The sequence below is a fragment of the Microcaecilia unicolor genome, chromosome 3 (genome assembly GCF_901765095.1).
Source record: "Microcaecilia unicolor chromosome 3, aMicUni1.1, whole genome shotgun sequence".
Lineage (NCBI taxonomy): Eukaryota > Metazoa > Chordata > Amphibia > Gymnophiona > Siphonopidae > Microcaecilia > Microcaecilia unicolor.
This window is the reverse complement of record NC_044033.1, coordinates 61,001,059-61,022,172: the sequence shown is the minus strand read 5'-3', so window position 1 is coordinate 61,022,172 and position 21,114 is coordinate 61,001,059. Positions and strand designations below refer to the sequence as shown.

Genomic DNA, 21,114 nt, shown 5'->3' with positions numbered 1-21,114 from the left:
TTGTAACCCTAGTAGCGCTTTAGAAATGTCAAGTAGTAGTAGGTACCATAGGTATTTTTTGTGTCAGCCTTCTCGCATATTATTTGAAAATACAGGCTGACAAATGCAAATTAGAAAATTATAAAAGCCATCAGCTAGGATAAGAGGTTAAGAAGGTGCCTTCTTGGCGCCTCCTTTTCTTTATAAAATGCTATCATATTTGTCACATACTTATATAAATTATAGTCTTTTATAATCTCGTATGTCTAGTTATTCGCTCCACTCACTATTCTCCCAAACTCCGCCTCATCATTCCTTGCCGTGTGTTTTTCAACTAGTTGCTATTCTGTAAGGGGTCATTTTTCTCCATGGCATAAATGCACAGGAGGCAGATCTTTTTCAAATGAAGCTGTGGAACGAGAGGGCATAAGATGAAGCTGAAAGGGGATAGACTCAAAAGTAACCTAAGGAAGTACTTCTTTACGGAAAGGATGGTGGATTCGTGAGCAACCTCCTGGTGGAGGTGAGGTCTGTATATGAATTCAAGCAAGCATGGGACAGGAACATAAGATCTCTTAGGAAGAGGAAGAGATAATAAATGATATGGATAGGCAGACTGGATGCTCTCATTTTCTGTGTTTACCCATATATTGTTGTCTCACATCCACAAGAAATTATTAAAATACCCCAGAGGGGGCATGTATTTTAAAATATGCACCCACTTACAGAATTACCCCCGTTGTATATTTTTCCTGTGTTCTAAATTCTCTCATGCAGGCTGACCTGTGACACCTCCCACCTCTATTATAGAGAATGATAAAGCCCAGTAGAAGGTTAGCGAACAATGGTAGAGCAAATAGTACTTTTCTGCATTGTAGCAAATAAATCCAATACAATAGCTTGGGATTTTTAAAAATTTTTTGGCCACCTATACTGTAAATAGTAATCATTCGCTGCTGGCTTTTTAGTATGCATGACCTTATGGTTGGCTGTATTGAAATACAATGTTAAATGTGTTATAGTAGCTGTTGAAAGTAACTGATCAAATTTAAATGGCAGAGAAAGCGTAAGAATCATTGGGCCATAAAACAAGCCAGGAGCAGGAAAGACAGAATAGGAATTCACATCCTAGCGTGGCCAGGCAGTGTCGTATGCACATGATGAACTGCTGACCAAACATTACGAGACTATGATTTGGAATGTGGAAGAGACAGGAATGGGTTTGAGAATTCTAACAGTAAGTTATGGAAACTGCAAGGGCCTCTATTGCTGTCAGCCTAGTTCCACCATAAAGATGATGTGGAGTAGAGGAGAAAGAGGATCATAGCAAGCAGAAAGGGGATCAAGCAAGGAGGAAGTCAGATGTTCCGCAGGAAATTCTTGCAATTGCGATGGATTAAAAGAAAGACCTTGGTTTTCCAGCACACATAGCTGGCATTACTCTGACATCAACCTACATGCTGTGCTTGGTGAAGAGGAGTTAATTTGCTGTGGAACTGGCCGTCTCTCACAAGGAGGAGCAAATGGCTTATGAAATGCACAGTAGTAAGAAAAAAGGAATAGTCGCTCCTTGAAGGGGGAACTATTGAGCGTTCCCCAGATAGCCAAGATTGTAGAATGTATGTAGGCACCATGTGCAAAAGTATTTGTAATCTACCAGCACCATAGTATTCTCTTCAGAAAGAGTATGATCCTTTTAATAAACTTCTGTGTATCTTGTTCTGATACCCTTGAAGGACATGAGCAATATCATGACATGAATGATAGTGGTTAAATAACTGTCAGTCTTCTATAAATTAAATTGATATAATATAGGGTCCCCATATTTATTCATGGTGTCTTTGCCTGATTTGGCACAGGAGCATGCACAAAGTATTTTGAGACAGGTAAAGAAGCTGTTTTATAGAAATCCCATGTCATGATTTCCTCGCTGATAAATTTACAACTACAGCATACCGAATGGAAATGTGAAGCTCCATACAGGGCATCCTAACCAAATAATTGTCAAATTTGGAACTAAAGAAGCTGTGTGAACTGTTCCTCTATATTAGACATTTTCATTGCCTGGAATGTTAGTAGTAGACCAAAGGCTTCCCTACTAGGCGCACACGGTTACAAAAAAGTTTATAACTGAGCACCTTTGAAAAAGTGCATTACTTTTTGTTCTGGAGGAAATGTATTTCTGTTCCTCTTTCTTCAGTTAAGAGTCTGGGGTCTCTTGGGTTTTCATTTAAGTTTTTGTCTGCATATGTGTTTCTAATTTGCAGTCTGTTATTTTTACTAGGCGATAGTTTGTTTTCCATGTGTAACTGAGGTGAGGGATTCTGTTAACATGTTGGTTGTGTGTAGGAATCTGTAGCAGTCTGGCTTGGCCTCTTTTCCCAAATGAAGGTGCACTGCTGACTTATAGGTAAGAATGGTGTATTTTGAGTTCTTGGACAGTGCCGGTATTGTCAATTTACAGTATCTGGCAGCAGAGAGAGCATGGAAGTGTGTTGGGGAAGAGGTTGAGAGGGAGCACATAGGCAGTAGAATGGGGTAGGTCACAGGGACCATGGCCCTACCAATTTTTGCTCCACATAGCATCAGCACTTGGGAAGGGGGAGGCAGGGACAGAGCTTGGTTTGTTTGACCCTCTCAAGTAAAAAGATCTTCTAATGCTGCTGAGGAAGAGTATTGGGGGGGGGGGGGGGGGGGAAGAGAGGAATGCGAGAGGTGGGGAGAATGTGTGCCAGAGAGGTTGGAGGGTTGAGTGTGTGACAGGAAAAAAAAGAGAAATGGAGAGAGAAATACGTGCTGGGGAGATAGGAGAGATAGGAAATGAGTTGTGAGGCGTAAGAAAGAAAGAGATAATGGTGGAGAGAAAAGATGAAAAAAATCAAGAGGAGAGAGATGAGAGGGGAGGAAGAATTAATTATAGAAGGGTGGAGAGGAAAGATGAGTGGGACGGACCAGAAGTAGAAAGAAGGAGGAGGAGAGATGCAAGCAGGGAGGGGTGGGGAAAGAGGTTAAGGAATGAGGGAATTATGAAATTTGGGGAGCAGGAATGTGTGAGGAGAATAAACTGTTAAGTCCTTATTCTCCTCTACTGGTTTTCAAACCCAAATTTCAAGTCCTTGGCTACTATCAGCTCCTTGTAGCCTGAGGGCCAAAAGAAATTTTTGCCTTAATTCCTGTTGCTCATCATTCTCCTCACCACAGCACTTTTTCCTTAGTCTACAGAACGTGTTAGTTTCAAACGGTGTCATATCTAGGATTGAACAGGCCCCAGGTGGAGAAATTGATAGGCCACCTATAAAGAAACTAAAATGGTTGATAATGCTGTCAGTCTTTGTGGTGCCTGTGCTGGCTAGACAGGGCAACTCTGAGTGACCCCATGAATCATCAGCCTGTTCTGAAAATTTGGAGCCAGTTAGCAGCCCTGTTTAGTAAGGGTTTGTCAGTGTTATGCATGTGTGACAGAAACAAGGTATTTACCTTAGATTTAGTTTTTATGCAGGGATGCCTTCCAAATAGGTGTATTCTAGAGTTAGGCATACTGGGATTTTTGGGTGAGTTATTGCTGTTTTGTTGTGACAGGTTTGCACAGGTTTGGAATGTGTTTTGTTTTGTTTTTTTTCTTTTGAGGAGGGAGATAGGGGGGTTCTGTTATCTCCAGGTAGTGGAAAGCTTATCTTGTTACTGAGATGACTCCAGGATTTGTACTTTGTATACATTGAACTTCAAATGTGAAGGTATAATTGTGTGTTCAAGAGCTACAATTGATAGGTTATTGGATGGGGAAGAGAGCAAGGACTTGGTGATTGGATCAGAATAAGGAGTGGAGTTTGAGAGTTGAAAGGCGGAGAGTGAAGATATGTCCATTCAGCATAGACCCTAGAGACAGTAACAGCATTACATACCGTCATGATTTCATGGCAGCATGGTATTATGAGGTCCACCTTGATTTCTTTACCAGGGTCCATTCAATCCTGGCTGTGCCCATCCCCTGACAGTCTCCCTCTCCCTGCCAGCCACTAACCCCAGTGCTCCATTATTTTACATTTTTGTTCCTCCTCCTCCCAATCTCTCATTGACTGTACCCCTAAAGCTTCTGTTTGTCCTTGTGGCTGGCAGGAGAAAGAGCATTTAACAGCGCATGCCTCATGGGGCAGTTTCATGGCAGAGGAAACTGATTATTATTAATTAATTAGGGTTTATCACCTTTTTGAAGGAATGTAGTGACAGCAGCTGGCCTTACGGAATTTAAAGGGGGTTTGGACAGATTCCTGAGGGAAAAGTCCATTGAACATTATTAAACTTTTTTTTTTTGGGGGGGGGGGGGGAGGGTTGTGCCAGGTTCTTGAAGCCTGGATTGGCCGCTGTTGGAGACAGGATGCTGGGCTTGATGGACCCTTGGTCTTTTCCCAGTATGGTGGTGCTTATGTACTTATGTAAACAATGGACAATTACAGCAGTAAAAAAATATTCAAATACATACTATGCCAACACAATACACAATAAAACATTTTAATAAACAGCATAGGGTGTAAGCAAAGATGAACATATAGATAAGATAGATGACAGGAGTAAGAAAGTAAGGTATTACTTTAAAGAAAATTGTGAATGAGGTCAGAAAGGTGCTTGAATGTTATCTTAGATAGGGTAGGAGTGGATAAACATGTCCTGCTATAGTATGTGAAGCCGATATCATTCCATGTGTGTCTATTAAAGGCCTGGTTGAAGAGCCAAGCTTTCACCTGCTTCCTGAAGTAGAGGTAGTCTTGTGTTAAGTGAAGCCTTTCAGAGAGTGCATTCCAGATTGTGGGGGCTACGCCGGAGAAGGTTCGCTTGTGAGTATCATATCTTGTGTTGTCCTTTGGTGTGGTTAGGGATACTCCTTGGGAAGACCTTAGTGACCTTGACAGTCTGTAGAAGGTAATCCTGTTCTTCACATACTCTAGGCCACTACTGTAAGGGCCTTGAAGGTCAAACATAGAGTTTTAAATTTGGTCCTGTACTGTGAAGTTTTTGCAAAAATGATGTGATATGGTCATGTCGCTTACAACCTTCTATTAGTCTTTCTGCAGCATTCTGATCAATTGGAGCTGGTGCAGACTCTTTGTAGTCAGACCAGTGTACACTGCATTACAGTAATCCAGTCTTGATGTTATCATGGCATGCACAACTGAGACTAGGCTTGCCTTCTCAATGTATGGAGACAAGCAGCGTAGTTCTCCAAGGTGATGCACTGTTAAGCATCATTCCTCTTGTCAGCTATGAAGGATAAAAGAGGCACTGGGGATAAGGATGTAGGAAGGAAGTGCCAGCCCTGGGTGGCCCCCAGCTCTATACAAATGTTGCTCAGTCAGTGGTAGCTACATTGCTGGTTTCAAACTTTTGGGCAATTTTAAGGAACGCATTAAATTTCTATATTTATATACCACCTTTTGCCAATATAGACTCCACAGTGATTTACAACATAAAAAACAAATGCAGTACAGTATTGATACAAAGCAGATGAGTCTTGTACAAAACCACATATTTTGCCCTGGCTTCTGGTAAAGATGATGATATGAATCCTCATTAAAATATCTGTTAGTTTTAATAATGAGAGAGAGTGCAAATCATTCATACCCTGTAAAAGATGGTAGCTGGATGTGCCACGTTCGGAAGCTTCTAAATAATCAATAATGAACACTTTGGGTTAGAAGTAACTAGCATTGCAGTGCATGATTTGTGAGGAGAGGAAAAACAGCTGTCATTACCAGACATGTGGGCCTCAAAAAGAGACTCTCTCTGTTTTAAAACAAAAGCCAGAAATAATCACAGAAACAGAACAAACTCTTGAAAATCCAAATCCACATTGCAGAAAATCTCCTCAACTGGAACAGACTCTTCTTAATTGACAGTACTGAGAATATCTAAAGGATCCAGGTAACCACAGCTCACTGCAAAGGTTTGAGAGCAGATGCATGTGTTTATGTACTCAGTACACTGTATTTAATATTTCTGTGTGATTGTTCAGTTTTCAAAGCTTTTCCTGCAGATAAGCAGTTACCCATAGGAAAATGCCTTCTGAATATGGCCAACAGTCAGGGCTTTCTTTGAGTAGGTACTTGGGGGTACTGAGTACCGGTACCTTTTCCAAATTGCTAAAATTGACCCATGGACCCCAAGTTTTAGTGATAGAGCTCAGGCTCTACACACCAATTCTGTCTTGTCATAGATTCTATGACTGGTTGCAGGGGGCCTGGCTATTATGGGGTTGGTCCCTCAGTGATCACCCCACTCCTGAAGGGTGGCCTAGCATTTGAATACCAGCACCTTTTTTTGCTAGAAAAAAACAAACCGCTGACACTCCTCTGCAGATGAAACTACCCACATTTGTCACAGTGGTGCTTTCACCTGTGTCAAGAAATGGCCATGAGGCTGGGAAGGTCACATGGGTATATACAAAATTTTCCATAGTTATATTTGTATCTGCTTCAGAACAAATACAAATGTATATGCCCACACTGCAGCTTCATTCCCTGCTGGTCTGCATTTTCAAAGGGAGACCCCCCCCCCCCCCACATAGGCACAACTGCAAGCCCTTCCTGTAACTGACCGTTATAAAATGCTATTAGTTTGCATTGTTCAGTTGCTACTTTATAATATAATCAATTTTAAATAATCCATTTTCAAGATTTTATGCAACACTTTACAATGCTGTGTAGCTCACTAGCATTGTCATTGATAAAATGCAAGTCACACGAGTGTAAACCAATTTGAATACAGTAGAGTCTCGATTGTCCAACGTAAATAGGACCGGCCCAGTGTCAGATAAGTGAAAAGTCGGATAATACAGAAAGCAATGTGAACCCCTCAAACAATGCTTGAAGAACAGGTGTAGGATATTTAATTAGAATATTGGTTATTAACTCTAATCAGCAACAAACAAAAAAAAAAGAAACCAATTGTACAGCAGGCAATTTGAACAAATACCGTACAGGTACAAAACCGAACAAGGGCAATCATATTTACCAACTGCATATATTGAAATACAGAACCAAGCAGAGCCCTGTTTCTCAAGATCACTGCATTTTAGCTTCACTTGAGTTGCCCTCTCTAGTCAATAGCAGTACCATATAAAGCAGAAATCAAGACAGCAGAACCAAGCAGAGCCCCATGTCTCAAGACAGCAGAACTGCAACTGGAAACTCTCCGAACCTAAGAATGAGAGTAAGAATAAAGAAAGTGCTGTAAATGTAAATGAACAAACAAGCATACAGTAGGTTTACATACAGTACTTCATAAAACTCATTGTGTACAAGAATCTTACCATGGTTCTGGTTCTGCAAAAGCACGGTCTCGGATCAAAAATGGCTCCCTGGCAAGAAAGCAAGGCCTCAAAACATCTTTAATTTTCACTTTCTTAAAAGTTTCTGCTCTATAAACAAAACAACTTTTTTCCTCTTTCAACTGGCCAAAAATTGATGCCATACTATAAAAGCAAGGTGTCGGCTCAAATGTTTTTCAATGGTTCCCTTGCCGTAAAAGCAGATTCCCAGATCCAACTGCCATGCTATAATGCTATAAAAGCAGGGTCTCAGCTTTAAAACTTTTTCAAAGTTCCCTCGCTGCACAAGTGGGGTCCCAGATCCAAAAATTATAGTTCCCTTGCATAAAGAATCATGATCTTAAAAAAAATGCATAAAAGCATGGTCTCAAATCAAATAATAAGTTCCCTTGCTACAAAAGCGAGGTCCCAGGTCCAAAACTTAATGCTTAAAAGCATGAGCTCAAAATCTCAAACAGGAAGAGAACCCACACAATGAGGGGTGCATGAAGGTGTATCAGCTTCAAAGCATGGTTCCCTTGCAGAGAAGCACAGTCTCAGTGCGAACATGACTGAGACCATGTGAAGCCGAAAAATAGGAAGAGAAGCCATGCGCTTCTTAATAGCAGTGCGATGATGTCATCGGAGGGGTCTGTCAGATATGCCAGATGGTCAGATTAGCGAAGGACGGATAATCAAAACTATACCAATAGTTTATATTTTTGCCTGTGGTGCAGTGCATCATAATTTGCATCACAAGCAAAAATGCTTATTTGAGTACTCTTGTACTGAGGTGAGGCTCACTCATCAGTCCACATCACTTGTAAACATTGGCTGATCTGTGTACTCAATTTTGCATATCATTCTGAAGACAGAACATATGTTGGTTTAATTGGCTAAGTTATTGTTGCCTTTCACAGCAGTTTATTATAGCCTGAGTTTGCTGCCAGTTTGCTTTAAAAATATGAAACATCAGTTTAGCTGCATATCATTTGTTCCCGTGACAAATGTAATTATTGGAAAATGAGGATTTTGCCAGCCTACTAAATGAGGCACTTAAGTGTAGAATATGATGGCAGAAAAAGACAGTACAGCCTATCCAGACTGCCCATCTAGACCAACTGGTAAGCTCTGCAATGTCTTCTTTTCCCTCAGAGATCCTCTATGCTTATCCCCATGCTGACTTGAATTCAAATAGTCCTTGTCTCTGCCACCTCCACTGGGAGACCATTCCATGTATCCACCATCCTTTTTCATAAAAGAAATATTTCTTTAGATTACTCCAGAGTCTACCCCCTTTCACTCTAATCCCATTACCCTTCATTCCAGGACTTCCTTACTGCCACTAAGCACTGGGAGACAAACAGACCCATGTGCTCACTAAGGCCTTGCTAGGCCCACTTCCTTTCGTGCACTTCATATAGGTCAGAGAGGGCAGGACCGGCAAGACCTTCACAAACGTGGGCTTGAAGGCTCCCAGTGCTTATTACAGTTGCTTCTTTGATAGATTGATGCCACTGCCCAGAGTTATTGTAGAGGCAGAAGAAAGGAAGGAGGTAAGTTTTAATTGAATATGCTGACTTGATGGACTAAGGAGAAGGGAGAGAGTGGAGGCAATGCATGACAGATAGGGGGTGGGAGAGAAAAGAGGGAACATAAGAGTAGCCATACTGGGTCAGACCAATGGTCCATCTAGCCCAGTATCCTGTCTCCAACAGTGGCCAAGCCAGGTCACAAGTACCTGGCAGAAACCCAAATCGTGGCAACATTCCATTCTACAAATCCCAGGACAAGCAGTTGCTTCCCCATGTTTGTCTCAATAGCAGACTAGGGAGTTTTCCTCCAGGAAGGAAGGGCAGAATGGGAGGGGAGCAAGAGTGGGTTGATGCTGAATGAGTAGGTGGAAGGAAAGGAAGAGAGAAGGGGTGCTGCTGGAACAGGGGAAGGAGGAGATTGAGAGGCATGGTGATCTGGATGGGTGGGAGGGAGGGAAGGGAAGAGAGATGGTAATGATGATAGACCAGAGGGAGGGGAAAGAGAGGGGGTGATGCTGGACAGGTGGGTGGGATGGAGGGGAGGGAAGAGAAAAGGGAGATGCTGGACAGTAGAAAGGTTGGCTTCTATATATAGGAGCTGATGGAGCCAAAACAGCTATCCAGATGGCTCTCTAGGTCATCAGGAATAGATTGAACCAGTCCTGGTTTTACCCCAATTGAACTAGGACTGGCATATCCTGTTCCTGATAACCAGGAGCTATTGATAATCCTACCAGTGACCCCCTTCACTCTCCTATTTTGCCCCTCTATCATTGTTCTCCCTTTCCTTCCCTTACTGGTCCCCCAGCTAGCTGGCATTTGGCCAGCCTAGACATTTTTCAAAATGAGAAGCCAGTGGTTGACAAGACACAAAACCAGCTAATATAAGGGCTGGTTTTATGATGACCACCACCAAATATGGGGGCAGCACTCTGCTGCAGCTGCCCTTCCAATTTCCCTTTCCTGCCCATTGGAGAACCAATAGAAGCAGTGGCGTTCCTAGGGTGGCTGACACCCGGGGCGGATCGCCGATGCACCCCCCCCCCCCCGGGTGCAGCGCAACCCCCCCCCCCCCCCCCCCCCCCCCGGTGAAAGGGTGCGAGCCCTCCACCCCCCGGCGAAAGGGCACCCCCCCAGGTGCAGCGTGATCCCTCCATCCCCGGCGAAAGGACCCCCCCCCCCCCCGGGTGCATTGTTACCTGCTGAAGGGATGCCATGCGCCTGTCTACTTCGCTCGTTCCATGCTCCCTCTGCCCCAGAACAGGAAGTAACCTGTTGCGGGGCAGAGGGAGCACAGAACGAGCGAAGCAGACAGGCGCGCGGCACCACCCCAGCGGCGTGCACCCGGGGCGGACCACCCCCACCGCCCCCCCTTGGTACGCCACTGAATAGAAGTATAAAATAAAAAATGCAGTTCCTGTCTTCCGCAAAACTGTACTGAACTGATTCCACTCCCTCCTTCTCCTTCAACACAGGCTTCCTGTATCTGTTGGGGGGGGGGGGGGCATCACTGGAATCACTCCCACATGCCTGTGCAGAAGGCAGGTCCCACACATCTTTTACTTCTATTGCAGCTCTTTTGGTTGCAGGTTTGGACTCATATTGCAGCAAGGGAAGAAATTGGAAATGATGGAGAGGGTGCAGAGAGGGGGGTGAAAAAGTTGAAGGGGACTTGCTGGACATAATAGGGCAGTGGAAGGGGCAATAGGATACAGATATTGGAGATGCAAGACTAGGGAGACAGAGAGGGTTGATGAAGGGAGGGAGGGGATGCAGATCCATTGAGGAGAAAAGAGGGGTATGCTAGACCAGAGGAGTTAGTGAGACTGGAGAAGGAGAGAGTGATGGGGAATGGAATGGCCGGGGTGAAGAAAAGAGCTGTAAATAGATTCAGTAAAAAGAGGGAGATTAAGAACTGGTTAGGATGAAGGAGGTATGAAATTTGGATAGAGAAGCAGATAAATATACGGAATAAAGCTGAAAGGAATACATTAGTGTTAGAAATTGATTGCAGTGGAGGAAGTGAAGCCTGGAGGAGAGAGAATGGACAAGCAAATGTGGAAACAGAGTTAAGAAAAGACAGAAGAAAACAGAACCAGAGTCTGGAATGAACACAATTAGAAAAACAGAATGCCAAACAAAAAGACAGACATTGGAGTATGACAGGTTTTTGGAATACCATATATACTCAATATAAACCTATCTGAGTATAAACCGAGACGTTTTCCCCCCCCAAAAAGGGGGAAAACTGTTAACTCTAATATAAACTGTGGGGTTTATATTCAAGTGTTTCTGTCCTCCCTTCTCCAGTGGTGTCCTGCGTTTCTTCCTCTCCCCTTCCCCTATGGTGTGCAGCATTTTTGCCCTTTCCTTCTTCCCTTTCTCTCTCTTTTCAACCCCCCCCCCCCCCCCACCAGCATGTCTGTTCTCCTCTATCTTCCCCCCACACACACACACACTAGAATTTCTTCCTCTATCCCACAGTGGTGGCATTACTTTTCCCCACATCCCCCACCCCTGCGGTGACTGGAATTTATTCCTCCATCCTGCAGTGACTGGCATTTCACTTACCTAACCTCCTCCTCAGGCTGATGCTGAGGAACGAAGTTGTGCACTGGGCCTTGAGCATCTATGTAGGCTCAAGGCCTGCCGTCTTACGCCCTATCAGAGAGATGCTCAAGGCCCAGCATACCAGCCCAGCGCACAACTTTGTTCCTGAGTGACAGCTGGAGAATGAGGTTAGGTAAGTGAAATTCCAGTCAAGGGGGGGTGGAGGGATATAAACCTAGACTCCCATTTTTTTGGGCCTTTTTTGGGTTTATATTTGCGTATATATGGTATATATCTGCAAGGGCTGGTGTGGCCCAAGGCAGAAATTTGGGAGGAAACCTCAAAGTCCACTAGCAAGCTGTTTTTGTCAGCTTTAGGCAAGCTTAGGATTTCTGTTTCATCTTTTTCTATTTCTCTGATGTTGCATTTCAGCGTGTGTCACTTATTTTGTAGTTGATGAGGATCTGTCTTGGTTCTGTCTGTACCTAAGGTCAGGCATTTTGTTAGCATGAATTTCCTATGTAGCAATCTGTAGTAATCTGTTTTGCTTTATTTTCCTAATAGGTGTGTTGATGTTCTAGGGCCCACTATAGCATTTAGGGTACTGCCTTTTCATAAGTGACGTCCTTGATGTATTAGATTTGGAAGTTAAGTGCCGACATGGTAAATTTGTTATAGAATCTGAGTGAGTTTTTTGTAGAGTTGGATGTTATTTCACAAAATACCTGGTACTGAGTGGATTTATGTTAGTTGTTTTTCCTGCTGTCATTTACTAGGTTACTGAGATTACACTAGAATTAGATTTTTCTATGAATATAACATAAGAACATAAGTGTTGCCATACTGGGACAGACTGAAGGTCCATCAAGCCCAGTATCCTGTTTGCAGCAGTGGCCAATCCAGTTCACAAGTACCTGGCAAGATCCCAGAACAGTAAATAAAGAATAAGCAATGGATTTTCACAAGTCCATGCTAATAATGGCTTATGGATTTTTCTTTTAGAAAATTATCCAAACCTTTTTAAACCCTGCTAAACTAAATTCTTTTACCACATTCTCTGGCAGCGAATTCCAGAGTTTAATTACTTGTTGAGTGAAGAAATATTTTATCTGATTTGTTTTAAATTTACTACTTAGTAGCTTCATTGTGTACCCCCTATGGTAAGTTCAGTGAGGAAATATCCTAGCTCTGCTCTGACCCCATTGTTGGGGAAGAGACTGGGCAAAGGTTTGAATTTAACACCATGTGTGGGAGCATGTGTACAGTATGTTGAAGGAGGGGACTGTGGTTCAGTGGGGTTTGAAAAGTGTAGTCCTCCTATACTCTCCGCTCCCGATGTGACTTGTTGGGCTGCTATCGCAGATTTATTTTTTGGTTGGGGGGTGGAGGTAGGGAGTACAGGCAGCAGCAAGTGGGTATTTCTCTTTCAAAAAGTTGGCAATCCTAGTCCCCTGGAAAGTTGGGGGGGGGGGCATAGAATAGAGGAAGAGAGCATTACAGGGGGGTGCCAGAAACCCTATAGCGGCCCTGTTGGTACCACTCCATGAATATATTCCCTCTTGGTAAGAGTAACTAGTTTATTTTCTGTGCCCAGTGAGCAGGTATTCAGCTAATATTCTTGTAAAATAACTTATTTAACTTGGCTTTTAGTGACAGGTAATGAAGCAGGACAGGTGAAAGCCTTGGGGGGAAAATGTAGCACAGAAGAAAGAAAGTTCAGCATGTGAAGGTCTTCTACCGTGAAGAAAATCAAAATCCAAATAAACACCCACAAAGACAATAAGTCTTTATTTTTCCACTGGCACATTTGGCAAATAAGGGCACAATTAATTTGTTATAAGAAGGATGACTTATTGCAAAATTTGGCAGCTGTTCCAAAAACAATAAAGATTTAATTTAGAGGGCTGGGCTCCAGGGGGGTGTTGTGTCCAATGTCTTGTGTAGTTGAGGAATGGAGAAGATCACATGTACTAGCCAAACAGAAACAAAAGGATATGTTTCCTGGCATCTTTTCTGCTTATTGGCTGCTTTCAGTTAATTTAGCTTCTGTTAAGCAAATAATAGATATGTTGTAATGTCTCATACTGTATTTCCAAAACATCACTTTTTTTCTTCTGTTATCCCTTTTCTTTGTAGCTATGCAGCACTGATAGCTGACTGGCCTGTGGTAGTTCTGGGCATGTGCACAGTGTTAATAGTGGTCTGTGCATTGGTGGGAATTTTAGTGCCAGACCTTCCAGACTTCTCCAAACCACTACTGGTGAGTAACTGCAGCCAATGAGAGGGGCATTTTTGAAAAATCGTCTACGTCAGAATTGAGACATCCTGCTCATAATGTCCAGGGCCGCCGAGAGACCCAGCTGGGCCCGAGGCAGGACGTATCACTGCACCATTCCCCCCCCCCCCCACTCGGGCTAGGGCCGCCGCCATGCCCCCCCCCCCCTACTCAGACTGCCACCACACCAACTTGCGCCAGCTGCCCCCTTACCAACTGCTGCTGTCCTCTCCTGCTCCTGTTGCGCGTGCTGCCCAGGGCCTGGATGATTGCATTAATGCGATATTGCGTTAATACAGTCATCTGGGTCCTGGGCAGCATGCAGCAGGAGCAGGAGAGAGACCATCCTCTTTGAGAGAAGACAGACCCATCTCGGAAGCAAGCGGGAAGAAGCTTGCCTGCGCTGGGCTTGGGCCTCCCCTCGAAAGCCGGGCCCACGGAATTTTGCCCTCTCCCCCACCTCGGCGGCCCTGATAACATCCAAAAAAACACCATCTATCTCAGACAGTTTCAAACAGGAGAAATGTCCAGATTTTCTGTTCAGAAATGGATGCGAGATGGACTTTTTGTGCTGAGAACATCCAAAATGAATAGCCATTTGCCAAAATGAAACGTCCAACTTATGGCCAAAAAAAACAGGGATAGAGATGTTTTTCTGCCGTCATTTGGGGGGGGGGGGGGGGGGGGGGAACGGCCACACAGACATCCAGGCAGAGCAGAGGGAGTAGCCTAGTGGTTAGTGCAGTGAACTTTAAGCCGGGGGACCCCAGTTTAAATCCAACTTTAACTCCCCCCTTTTTTTTTTTGGTAATTGTGAGCTCTCCAGGAACAGAAAAATACTTACTATACCTGAATGTACACCACTTCAATAACCTTCAGGGTTGCAGGTGGCTTATATATTTAGTTACAGTAGGTGTATTTCTGTTACTGGAGGATCTCGCAATTTAAAAAAAATTTGGGGTTAAAGTGGGATTTGAACCAGGATCCCTTGGTTTATAGTCCACTGCACAAACCAGTAGGCTACTCCTCTCACTTGCTCCATGCTTTGGTGAGAATGCCTGTAATACCTGAGGCTGTCATAGAACCTGGTTTTCCTTTCCAGTTTCACTTTTCATGGGAGAAGGGAGAGGGTCCGTAACCACTGGAGAATTATGGAGGGGTCATGCCTTAATCCCTGATTTAATCAGATCAGCTGTATTTCTTGTGCAATTGATTTAACTTCCAATGTTAGTTTAGACTTTATAAATAAAAAGTAGAAAAAAAATCCTTCTTTGTAGTCCAAAACAGTTGAACCTGTCCCACTACTGGAAAGAAGTTGGAAATTTTACTTTAGGTACTTCCTAGTTCTCAAAATGTAAGGAGGATTCTGTCCCTATTCTGTACAGCCTCCTATCCATCCTCCCGCACTGTCATAGAGTATCAACAGGGTTCTCATCCTGTTAATGAAAGCCTTTACCAAACTTCTAGATTTTCATGCACTCAAGTACCAGAATCTGAACAATCACTCCAGGCCCTGATGGCTTATCCACCATTTGGTATTCCAGATTTCAACCTAATGGGAAGATGCTTCGCACACATTCCAAGGTCCTGCCTAGGTGTCAGATTCCTACCTTAATCAGTCAACCACCCTTCCAACATTTTTCCTAAAGCTACATCTCTGTAGAGGTGAAAAGGTCCTTCATTCCTAGAATTGCAAGGAACTGTTACCTTCTGCTTGGAATAAGGGCTGACCTTTGAGGTATACCGGGCTCAGGGCAGGTCAGTTTGTGTAATCCTGAAATGCTGATGTGCAAGGCTGTATCCTTGGGGCAGCAAGAAATTATAACGCTGGGTAGCCGATTTACCCCTATAAGAACAGCTCTATCTGAAATGGGCTCAAAGACATAGACAAGCTAGTCAGCTTCTTGTTTCTTTCAACCCTTTTGAGTCTAGGAGTGCAGTAACAAAGTGCATCATTCTAATTAGATAGTGGGTCTTTTTCCTTCTACATGCCCTGGTAGGTCTGATCTTAGAGGGCTATATCAAGGTGTTTTATATTAAGAAGATGGCACTGTAAGGGAGCAATTACAGGAAACTGCCTAGGATGGCAACGCAGGGACACAATAAGGTGTAATGTTATATGTTTTTATTAAGCACTCTGGCATAAACACTTAGTAAACATACCCCCCCCCCCCCCCAATGGATAATGTGTATTCTTAGCTCATAAATTATACTGACAAGCGAATGACTCTAGGCCTAGAGATTACCAAAAAATAAATACTTTTTATTTACAAGCAAATGTAAACGGAGGTAGTTAGAGAAAATTATGAGCTGTAAGTAACTTGGAGGAAAACAAAGACAAAGTTCTTTGTACGCTAAGCAGAAGAACACTTATCAGAACTCTTGTGTTGTAAACACATGGGAGCCCTGTTGACCCTGACATAAGCCACCTAGATAGGAATCCCCCAGCAATAACAGAGCTGATAATACAACCTGACTGGAGAAAAGTCTGTTCATATGTAGGCAGAAGTTTCAGGTGTCAGTCGGCAAGTGAGCAGCCATGCAGAGAACTCTGATATCCAGGCAGGGTAGAGATGCACAATGTAGAATAAGGCTGACAGTTTAGGTCTGATGGAAAAACCACCAGCAGCCCTGTTGGTCTTTGGCGAGGCCTTTTATACATTTCTGGACATTCTACATCACTGAAAGTGCAGTTCTTCGAATCCAGGAAAGTTCCCAAACCCAGGCACCAGAATGTCTGGAACATTCCAAACCATGCTAATAAGTACTGTACATGGTGCCCTGATTGTTCCATTGCTGTGGGCTCAAGCAGTGCAGTGACACATTATGTAGATGGTTGGTTCACAGAGTATTCCTTTCTGTGTTGCTGTGCCAAACCAGGTGAAAAGTCACACTGCATTAAAGCAATGTCCAGAAGTATCAAATCCAAAAGGATGCTATAAGGCTTTTTATTGCTGCTAAAGGCAGGGCCTAGATCCTTACAGTACTGTGGGTTGCTCTTCCCCACTGAGGAAATTTGCAAGGTTGAGATGAGGAGTTCAGTCTGGGCATAGCCTCCTGGCAGGATACATCTTTGGGCTGTTCAGTCTTCATGGTTTTTTTGAGGAGTAAAACTCAACTTCATTCCTCTTAGGGATGATCTTTTGTGATTTGGGGTTTTCTTATATTAAAAAAAAAATCACAAAAATGGTTCCCCCCTCCCTGGTACAAAAAAATTAGATTGTGAACCCTCTAGGGAGAGAGAAAGTACCTGCATATAATGTCTACAGCACTGCATATATCTAGAAGCACTATAGAAATGATTAGTAATAGTAGTACTTCTTGTCTTCAGATACAGCAAAATTGTATGCCTGTCACAGGTATTCCCTGAAGACAGCACTCCACTAGTCACACAAATGATCTTCTGTCTCCTTTGGAGTTTTTCACCACCTAGTCAAAATTTTGTATTGAAATGTCTGAAATGTAAATTGCCTTGAGCTCAGGTTTGGAAAGTTGAGTAATTTAAATCCATTTCAAAACTGAAGGGGGCTGTGGGTGTCCATGGCCAGCAAAATGATTCTACCCTTTCCAGAAAGCTCTGGAAAAATCTGTTTCTATGGTGTCTGCAATTTCATGTAACCCATGACTGGTAGACTTCTGTCTTCAGTGAACACTTTTTAAAGTTAAGCTACTTCATCGACTCTTCTCACATTAAGCTGTTAACTCTGTAACAGTGTGCCTATATATAGATGCCCAGAGGGCACCTGAGAGGCACATGTTCTAGTAAAGAAAGTAGGCATGTGCCATATGTACCTTCCCTCCTGTCACATTCTGTTTCTGTGCCATCTCTGTATTGAATTGTATCCTCTTGACTTAATGTAAGCCACATTGTGCCTGCTTATATGGGAAAATGCGGGGTAAAAAATGCACCAAATAAATAAATGTATACACATCTGTAAACTACACACTTTTGGATATTCACATAGTTACAGAATAGTGTATAGGCACGTATATGCTTGCACATATGCATAGATATCATTAATCTAAACATTTGAATGCATAATCAGTGTGTAACTATTAGCATCTGCTTTATAGAATTACCTCCCATGTGTCTAAACTGACGTAGCAGCATCTTCACTTGTCTTTCTGCTATATGAGCCAGCTCTGTGGGTTCATGAGTATCCTCAATATTGAGCAAACTCCTCAATTGTGTCCATAAAGGGGTAATTTCCGTTAGGCTTAACAAACCCAATCATTTTGTAACATTGGCTCCTATACTGTCTGCCCCAGCCTTATAGCAGTAATGTGATCTTTCCCTGCAGCTATTCAAAAAGTAATTTGGAGAAAAGGCTGCTAAATCAGGTTATTCATTAGAACAGCTTCACAAAAGAGCATTTCTTTTACAAACTCAGTGAAAAGTTGTGCTACTGCTGGAAGATACACACCTACCCAGAAGGTCTGTCTGACATACTTGCCACAAAATAAATTGTGAAAGTGGGGGAATTGAGTTTCACACAGTTGGAGAGAAGTCTGTTGGTAGCAGAGTTGTGTTTTGAATTTGCTGCTGGGGAGCATTGTGGTGGAGGGGGGGAGATGAGAGCCAGGGAGCAGGCTGATGAGTGTGGGAAGAGTGAGCCTCTTAGGAGGAAAGGTTCGTGAAGTTAGAGAATACCTGGATTCACGTTTGCTAATCACTTCATGTACATTCATGCCAATGGTGCTCATATTAGAGAGATTTTATAATCATACCACCCAAAATAAAAATTGAAAGCAAAAGGGAGAGTGTGGATAAAATTAGCTAAATAGCATACTAGATGAAATAGCACCCTTACGAACAAGAACCTCACGAAAGCATAACTCGATACCATGGTTCAACAATGAACTGAAAAAGCTAAAAACACAATCGAGGAAACTCGAACGAGCATGGAAAAAAACAAAAGACAAACACACACTCGACCCATGTAAACAATCATAAAAGAAAATACAAATATGCAGTAAGACAGACCAAAAGATCATACTATAAAACTAAAATAGGGACAGATTACAAAGACACGAAGAAATTATACCAACTCGTGAACAAACTCCTAGACACCAACTTGGTCACTACAACGCATACAGACATCCCATCTGCAGATAAACTTGCTAAGTATTTCAACGAAAAAATTGTAAACCTATGCAACACGCTACCCCATGACAACACTGACATCGAAAACTTCCTTAATGAGATGGACCCAACCACTGGAGAATACCCGGCAGACCGAACCTGGTTAAACTTCACCCAACTTACCGTCAACACAGTTACACAGGCAATCAGCAAGTTCTCCGACACTCACTACAAACTAGATACCTGCCCCAACTACCTAATGAAATCTGCCCCTGACCGCTTCATAGCAGACCTCACAACCCACCTAAATTACATGCTTCAGCAAGGTCTCTTCCCTAAGGAAAATGGCAACATCCTACTCACCCCGATACCAAAAGACAGCAAGAAAAAAAACAAATGAAATCACTAACTACCGTCCAGTAGCATCCATCCCGTTGTTAGTCAAACTGATGGAAAGCATGGTAGCCAAACAACTTACAGATTATATAAATAAATTCTCAGTATTACACGAATCACAGTCAGGTTTTCGCCCCCTCCACAGCAAGGAAACAGTACTACTCACTCTTCTAGCCAAATTCAAGCAGGAAATAGCAATAGGCAAAAACATCCTCCTCCTCCAATTCGACATATCTACTGCATTCGACATGGTAAACCATAATATATTAATAAGATTACTAGATAAGTTCGGGATCAGTGGAAACATACTTAGCTGGATCAACGGTTTCCTAACCACAAGAACATATCAAGTAAAATCAAACTCATACATGTCATCACTGTGGAAAGCAGACTGTGGAGTACCACAAGGATCACCGCTATCACCGATCCTCTTCAACCTAATGATGACCCCACTAGCCAAGTCCTTATCCAACCAAGGCTTTAACCCTTTCATCTATGCAGACGATGTCACAATATACATCCCTTTCAAATCTAACCGGACAGAAATGACCAACGAAATCAAGCTCAGCTTAAACATCGTGGACTCTTGGGCTAATGCATTTCAACTAAAACTCAACAAGGAAAAAACACACTGTCTCATCCCCTCATTCCAACACAACGCAGACAACCCCACAATCATCAACACCACAGATTCCACCCTCCCTATATCAGACAACCTGAAAATCCTCAGCGTTTCAATGGACCGCAACTTAACACTAGAGAGCCAAGTGATATCCACGACAAAAAAAATGTTCCACTCAATGTGGAAGCTCAAACATGTGAAGCAATTCTTCCCAAGGGAAACATTTCACAAACTGGTACAATCAATGGCACTAAGCCATGCAGACTACTGCAATGGAATTTATGCGGGATGTAAAGAACCAAACCTTAAAGAAACTTCAGACCGCTCAAAACATGGCAGCTAGGCTTATCTTCGGAAAAACACGATTTGAAAGCGCAAAACCCCTCCGCGAAAAACTACACTGGCTCCCGATCAAAGAACGCATTGCTTTCAAAATCTGCACTCTGGTTCACAAAATCATCTACGGTGAAGCCCCGAGATACATGACAGACTTGATCGACCTACCAACTAGAAACACATCCGAATTAACACGAACGTACCTAAATCTGCACTACCCAAGTTGCAAAGGACTCAAATACAAATGAACCCTCGCATCCAGTTTTTCCTACATAAGCACACAACTGTGGAATGCATTACCAAAAGCCTTGAATACTACGTACGATCACCTAAACTTCCGGAAAACACTAAAAACTAACCTGTTTAAAAAGGCATACCCTACCGATCCAACATAAATGCCTGACCTCTGCAACACAACAAAACTAAAGTACATAATGGACATAACACAACTCTTCCGTTATACGATGCCCTAATGTGGCTGAGCCACATGAACTTTATCTTACCACAACATCACTTTGTATTTGTTCACACCGGAGTCTGCAAACACCTCTCCAGTACTATGTAAGCCACATTGAGCCTACAAATAGGTGGGAAAATGTGGGATACAAATGTAACAAATAAATATATTGAGCTGAATGCAACTAATGGCCCCCTGTACTGCCTTCTGAAGGTTTTTTCCCCACAAATGTCCTCATTTAGATCAAGGGGATTGATGGCGACGGGTCACATGGACCATTGGTGTGACTAAGGTGTAGATCTAGTCAGTCATTTGCTCAAGCAGAGGATGTCATGGGGGCATTGCACAACTGCTGCTCTAGATGTGGGTTTAGGGTACAGGAACTGCTGTTATGAGGAGCAAGTGTGGGGGGAAAGAGAGTTAGCGATAACACAGAGCAGGAACTGATGCTACGCCAGGTAAGACTGAAGAGTTGCTACAGTCAGGAGCAAGGCCGAGAGAGGAGCTTCTGCTAAGGTGAATAAGGGTGTATCACTAAGTTTATTAATCGCTGGCCACCACTGGTGCATGCAGTGAAGGGG

At 43.0% G+C, this 21,114-nt stretch overlaps 1 protein-coding gene across 6 annotated transcripts in view; it reads left to right on the top strand.

The window, feature by feature from the left end:
- DISP1 (dispatched RND transporter family member 1) overlaps positions 1-21,114 on the top strand; it is a 400,222-nt gene that overhangs the window by 311,158 nt on the left and 67,950 nt on the right. For all 6 annotated transcript variants that reach the window (XM_030195975.1, XM_030195976.1, XM_030195980.1 and 3 more), the window contains one exon: positions 13,501-13,624. In XM_030195975.1, the coding sequence (XP_030051835.1) occupies positions 13,501-13,624 (124 nt within the window). The remainder of the gene's footprint in view (positions 1-13,500; positions 13,625-21,114) is intronic.